At 50.4% G+C, this 7,109-nt stretch overlaps 1 protein-coding gene across 1 annotated transcript in view; it reads right to left on the reverse strand.

Annotated features, from left to right (window-relative positions):
• Positions 1–4,545: 4,545 nt before the first annotated feature.
• The window catches only part of IL13RA1 (interleukin 13 receptor subunit alpha 1), a 26,737-nt gene continuing 24,173 nt past the window's right edge, over positions 4,546–7,109 (reverse strand). The window contains exons 11-12 of the mRNA XM_054388583.1: positions 6,527–6,611; positions 4,546–4,662 (exon numbers count right to left, since the gene is read on the reverse strand). Coding sequence (XP_054244558.1) covers positions 4,546–4,662; positions 6,527–6,611 — 202 coding nt within the window. The remainder of the gene's footprint in view (positions 4,663–6,526; positions 6,612–7,109) is intronic.

The following is a 7,109-nucleotide window of genomic DNA, read 5'->3' on the forward strand; positions in this document are numbered from 1 at the left end:
CCTTGGCCTTCTGTGCTGCCAGTGCCCATTGCTGGCTCCTGTCCAGCCTCTCCCCCACCAGCACCCCCAGGTCCTTCCCTGCAGGGCTGCTCTCAATCTCATCACCCCCAGCCACGATTGATATTGAGGATTGCCCTGACCCAGGTGCAGGACCTTGCACTTTGCCTTATTGAACCTCCTGAGGTTCTCCTCAGTCACCTCTGCAGCCTGCCCAGGTCCCTCTGGATTGCTCCCATCCCATCCTTCAGTCTGATCACCTCAGCTTGGTGTCACCTGCACATTTTCTGAGTGTGCCTCACTGATCTCTAAGGTCCCTTCCAATCCAAGGCATTCTATGATTCTATTCCCTTGGCCAAAGAGCCAGCAGCTGTCACCTTCCCCACTGGGCTGAGTTCACTCTGGAAAGGGAAGAAGATAAAAGGAGGACTCAGGTTTTTCTTCTCTGGAGTCTGCATGCCTCAAACACAGTTTCTCACTAACCCCTTACCACCTCTTCTGTCCCAGTTTATCTTCTCATAGACACACTTGAGAGAAGGGAATCCATCCAGAGGGACCTGCACAGGCTGCAGAGCTGGGCACAAGCCAACCTCAGGAGGTTCCACAAGACCAAGCACAAGGTCCTGCAGCTGGGGCAGGGCAATCCCAGGCACTGCTATAGGCTGGACAGGGACTGGCTGGAGAGCAGCCCTGAAGAAAAGGCCTTGGGGGTGCTGGGGGAGGAGAAGCTCAGCAGGAGCCAGCAGTGAGCACTTGCAGCCCAGAGAGCCAAGCAGAGCCTGGGCTGCAGCAAGAGAAGTGTGGCCAGCAGGGCCAGGGAGGGGATTCTGCCCCTCTGCTCCACTCTGCTCAGACCACACCTGGAGCTCTGTGTCCAGTGCTGGAGCCTCTGTTCCAGGAAGGATCTGGAGGGGCTGGAAGGTGTCCAGAGAAGGGCCACGAGGAGGAGCAGAGGGCTGGAGCTGCTCTGCTCTGGAGACAGCCTGAGAGAGTTGGGGTTGTGCAGTCTGGAGAGGAGAAGGCTCCCAGGAGACTTTCTGGTGGCCTTCCAGGATCTGAAGGGGGCTCCAAGAAAGCTGGGGAGGGACTTTTGAGGGTGTCAGGGAGTGATAGGACTGAGGGGAATGGAGCAAAACTAGAAGTGGGGAGATTGAGATTGGATGTTAGGAAGAAGTTGTTCCCCATGAGGGTGGTGAGAGCCTGGCAGAGGTTGCCCAGGGAGGTGGTGGAAGCCTCATCCCTGGAGGTTTTTGCAGCCAGGCTGGATGTGGCTGTGAGCAACCTGCTGTGGTGTGAGGTGTCCCTGCCCATGGCAGGGGGGTTGGAACTGGCTGAGCCTTGAGGTCCCTTCCAGCCCTGACAATTCTGTGACTCTCAGCCCAAGGCTGGAACACCACACAGCTGTACTGAAAAACATTCTGCTGTCTTCATTCACTCTTTAAACAGCTTTACAGATCAAGTAAGTGCAGTGGAGAATAAACAAACAATTGCTAACCTTGGAAACTTTCAAGCTACAAAAGAAGACAACATAAACCATGGAAAAAAAAGACACTTTAGAGATGAAAATACATTCAAGACACTTATTTTACATGCCATAAAAAATAACCAGGCTCAAGAAATCCATCCCTTAGGAAGTGTGGCAATTACAAGAATTCAGGAGACAAAGATCTACCCCAAACATTTCTGCATGGCCTTTGAAACCTTCCCTGCATTTCACTCTTCCCTTCTGGCCTAGCATTTTCCAGCTGGTTTTCTCCACTCCACTCCTTTGGCTCTATGAAATCTTTGGAGTGTTTTAATTTTGACGTTTTCAAGCACACAGCTTTGGCTTTACCATAAACACCAAAACTAAAGCCCACAGCAAACAGGGCAAATTACCAAGGATCACCTTCCCAGCTTGCTGTCCTGCTCCCTTACCTTGAAATCAGCTCTTTGTCTGCTGCTTTGAGATGAGGTAGATCTGAGAGATCATTGATATTGCTGTCATGGCATCAGTGTTGCAGGGGAGAGGAAATGAAGTTGGCACAGGAATTTAATGACCCCTTCTCCCCTCCCACACTTTTCCTTTACCTCTGGAATACCTGATAATGCTGCTAGCTGACTTGGTAGAACCTGAGTCTTGTGTTGAGCTCACTGAAATCCCTGAGGCTTTTGTCTTTTTAACCAATTTTTACAACAGCTTTTGTTTTTTTAGCCCTGATGGTCAAGTAAAAGATGTCAGCCAAGATGAGGTCTGCTAGTTCTGCTACACTGCTCCTCCCCTTTCTACCCCCAGTTACAAGGGGGAGAGAAGAGATGTGGAGGAAACTTTACTTTTGAGAGGCTCAGTGGGGAGTGGACAAGGAACTAAATGTGTTGGGAGGGAGGGGATACATCAGAGGGGAGAGGAGGCAAATTTGTAGAGGAAGCTTCCTCAGTTCTGACAGAAGCAGATGTCCTGGAAGGGCAGCATTTCATCTGGGAGGTTGGATGGAATGGAATTGGAGAGAAGGAAGAAGGTTTTGGAACTGAGGTTGGTGAAACCCTGGCACAGGCTGCCCAGAGAAGTGGTAGAAACCCCATCCCTGGAGCCATTCCAAGGCAGCTTGGCTGGGGCTCTGAGCAACCTGAGCTACCTGCAGATGTCCCCTGCTTACTGCAGGGTTGACCTTCAAAGGCCCATTCCAAACCAAAGCACTCTGGGCCCATTCCAAACCAAAGCACTCTGGGATTCTGGGAATTTGAGGGCTGGGCTGTGCTTTGTTTGCTCTTGGCAAGCTTCTGAGGAGATCACTTCCCAGCCTAGGACTGACTTTGTCACTGTGGACACATGAGGAGGAGCAAGAGATTCCTGAACACCAACCATGAACAGCTTGCATCAGTCCCTTTCTTCCCATTCCAGCACCTTCTGCCTCCAGCACAACCAAGGCACTGCTGGGAGCATCCTTGCTTAAGAGTTCAGGGCAGAGAAATGTCACATATGGGGCAGAAAATGGCTCTTGAGATTTGCTGGGCAAAGCAACCTCAGAACAAAGCCATGAAACATCAATAAATCAATTCAAGACATTAAAAAAAAGGCAAAAAATAGAGGGGGAGAAGGGAAAAAAGGAAGAGGGGAAAGAAAAAAAAGGAAGGGGGGAAGGGAGAAAAAAGGAAGGGGGGAAAGGAAAAAAAAAAGAAAGGCCAGGGAGGAAGGAAAAAAGGAAGGGGAGGGAGGAAGGGAAAAGGAAAAGGAAAGGAGGAAAAGAAAGAAAAGTCCTCAAGCTGCTGCAGTAAAATTAAAAGAATTTGTTTAGCAAGCCAGCACCTTGCTTTAAACTGCTAAGCTTCTGGAGGGAAATCTCCAGTCACAGCCTCACCACTAGAGAAAGAGCAAACCTTCTCCCTCAGAGGGCAGGCCAGGGCTGCCTCCCCCTCTTCCCCCACACCCAGCAGCTCAGATGTGTCCTGCAGCCTTGGCATCAGTTCAGTTTCAGTGGTTTAGCATTTGCTAATCAGTGTGACCACAGAGCCTCAGCCTCATGCATCCACCCTGGGAATTCTGCAGGACTGAGCCAGGATGACTTTAGCTTGCAAAAATCAGAGGGGTTTAGGCCAATATGGCCAAAACAGAATCAGAGTCTGGTGAGACTCAGTGCAGTTATCTGCCACTGCAGAAGGCAAGTTGAAAATCCTATTTACCATTTAAAACCATGTGTAATAATTCACCCAAGCATTCCATGAAGGCATCCAAGGGCAGGCACTTGAAAGCAGAAATAAAACAGTTTGAATCTCAGCTGGGAAGCAGAGAGGCTTTGCGGACACAGTTTGGAAGAAGAAAACCCCAACCCTCTTCTGTGGGGTTTCATAGCTGATGCCCATCAACCCAAAGTGTAAGAAGGTTGGTCCAAGAATGCCCTCTGGAAAATGCCCTGCCCTGGAGCAGACCATCCACAAAGGATCCATTCTCTGGCAGCAAATGAGCCATCCACATTTACCACCACGAGCACAGGTAGACACTGGAATCATCTCCCAAGGGCAGCACTGGAGTGCCCTGCACTGGGAAGGTTTAAGACTCAGCTTGCCAGGGTGCTGGACAGGCTCATGGCAACTGCACTGTCACCTGGAAAGGTTGGAGCAGAGGATCCTTGGAGTCCCTTCCAAGCTGGCAGTCTATAACCCTCCTGCAAACCAGCCTCACCTCACCTGCTGCCAAACACAGCCAAATAGTTCTGAGAGGTCACAGTGCTTGCTCCACAAACCAGCTGCAGTGCAACGTGAGGCACAAACAAACACAAAGTGCAAATGACAATAGGGCTGAGCTGGCTGGAGCCAGGAGGAGAGGGGCTGCAGTGCAGTCCCATGAAATTGATGTCCATGCTCATCTGGAGGGCTCCAAGACAGAGCCTTTCTAGCAGAGATGGAGGAATGGCCACAGTTAGTGATGCATCCTCTGAGCCTGGGAGAGGACGCAGTAAGGTGGAAGTTGGTGAAGGTTTTGCAGGGCTCCTCACATCTACATTGTCACCTGAGTAGAAGGCAGGAATGAAAGCTTCCTCCCCTTTCACTGGCAGAGCAGAGCAGAGCTCCTCAGGTCTCTGTGTCAGCATTAGCATACACTGGAGTCTCTGTCACGATTAAAGAATGGATTTCCTCTTCCTTCATGAACCTGTCACAAGCGTTCAGGGAGTCGTCCTTGGCAGAGCTCTGAAAGGGAAGAACATTTTTAACTTCATTGCTAGTCTCAGTCCTTCCTGCCAGAGCCATTGCACAACACATTGCCTGTGTTGTGCTGAACAAGCCAAGGCACCTGAGCAGCAAACTGTACTTCACAGGAGCATGGCTGTGGTCTGCTTGACAGAATCGTCCTCTCTGGAGGGAAGAAAGAGCTGAAGGTTGGTCCCCATCTAAGGAGTGCTTCAGCTACAGCTACTGGGTGAAGCTCAGGCAGGAGGAGGCACACAGCCAGCAGAGCTTTCACTGAGACCCAGAGCATGGAGAAAGTCACCAGACTTCCCTTAGGATTTGTATAAAAGGCTGTTCCTTCAGAAAGCAGAATTGCCAGAGCACTGTTTACATTTCATAGAATCAAAGAATAGGAGGGGTTGGAAGGGACCTTCAAAGCTCATCCAGTCCAATCCCCCTGCCAGAGCAGGGGCACCCAGGGCAGGGCACACAGGAACACATCCAGGAGGGTTTTGCAGGTCTCCACAGGAGACTCCACAACCTCTCTGGACAGCCTGCTCCAGGGCTCCAGCATCCTCACATCAAAGACCTTTCTCCTCATGTTGAGGTGGAACCTCCTGGGTTCCAGTTTGTACTCCTTGTTCCTTCTCCTATCACAGGACACCACCGAAAAGGGCCTGGCCCCTTCACCTTGACCCCCACCCCTCAGATATCTATCAACATTGACCAGATCCCCTCTCAGCCTTCTCTGCTCCAAACTAAACAGCCCCAGGGCTCTCAGATTTTCTTCATAGAAGAGATGTTCAAGACCCCAAATCATCCTTGTAGGCTCCATTGGATTCTCTCCAGCAGATCTCTGTCTCTCCTAAATTGGGGAGCCCAAAATTGGATACATTATTGGAGGTGTGGTCTCAGCAGGGCAGAACAGAGAGGGAAGAGAACCTCCCACCATGGGCAGGGACACCTCCCCCCAGCCCAGCTTGCTCAAGGCCTCATCCAGCCTGGCCTTCAACACCTCCAGGGAGGAGGCAGCCACAGCCTCCCTGGGCAACCTGTGCCAGTGCCTCCCCACCCTCACTCTAAACAATTTCTTCCCAATCTCCACTCTCAGTCTCCCCTCTCCCAGCTCAAAGCCATTGTCCCTCATCCTGGCACTCCCAGCCCTTGTCCAAAGTCCCTCCCCAGCTCTCCTGGAGCCCCTTCAGGTCCTGGAAGGCTGCTCTGAGGTCTCCCTGGAGCCTTCTCTTCTCCAGCCTGAACAGCCCCAACTCTCCCAGCCTGTCCCCACAGGGGAGCTTCTCCAGCCTCTGATCATCTTGGTGACCTCCTCTGGAGCCTCTCCAGCAGCTCCAGGTCCTTCCTGTGCTGGGGGCCCCAGCAGTGGAGGCAGTGCTGCAGGTGGGGTGTGAGCAGAGCAGAGCAGAGGGGCAGAATCCCCTCCCTGTGCTGCTGCTCTCCCTGCTCTGGATGCAGCTCAGCACACAGCTGCCTGCTGGGCTGCCAGGGACCAGTGCTGGCTCCTGGGCAGTTTGTCACCAACTGACACCCTCAAGGCCTTCTCCTCAAGGCTGCTCTCCAGCCACTCCTCACCCAGCCTGCATTTGTGCTTAGGATCCCACAGACCCAGGTTCAGGACCTTGCAGTTGGCCTTGTTGAACTTCCTGAGGTTGGCTTGGCCTCAGCTCTGCAGCCTGTCCAAGTCACTCTGAATGGTTCCCTCCAGAGGGTTCCCTCCAGCCTGTCAGCTGCAGTACTTAATCTGCACATAATGTATTTACTTATATCCAGTTGGTGCTAAGCTAGCCATAGGCATTAGGAGAAAGAAAATTAGAAGCCTCCAGACGCTGGTTCAGCAGATTCACTGTCCCAAGAGCTTCTCACTCACCTGGGAATCCTCATTCTGCTCTCCAAACATACGCTTCAGAATTTCTCTAGGGTCTGGAATTGGTGGAAGAATTAATATCTTCAACCTTCAGAACATGAAGAAGAAAAAAATATATTGGGATGAAAGGTAAATTCATGCAAAAAAATCCCCATTTCAGAAGTGACACCTGGGGTACAGTCAAGAAAATGTGTGGAGGCAGCTTTGGAATCATTAGGGCTGCCCTTCATTCTTTGGGGGACTGGACTCAGTTCTTATTTGAACTCCCCAAAACCAAGAGGAAATTGGAATATTATATAAATAGAGATGTAAAGACATATTCATGTATAAAAATTATATATAAATAATATATTCAAAATATATAACAGGATACAGAAAATTTTTATAGAGAGCAAATATATACATTTACTATGCTTGTATATTTGTATTTCATATCAGTATTTATAGAGATAGAGTTCATATAAATATTGTATTTCATTAAAGATAGAGAGAGAGAGAGCACAGGGAGAGAGGTAACACAGAGAGAGATAATACAGAGATAGCAGAGAGAGAGAGAACAGAGAGAGAGAACACAGAGAGAGAACAC

This window comes from Indicator indicator, chromosome 17, assembly GCF_027791375.1.
Source record: "Indicator indicator isolate 239-I01 chromosome 17, UM_Iind_1.1, whole genome shotgun sequence".
In the NCBI taxonomy this organism is placed as follows: domain Eukaryota; kingdom Metazoa; phylum Chordata; class Aves; order Piciformes; family Indicatoridae; genus Indicator; species Indicator indicator.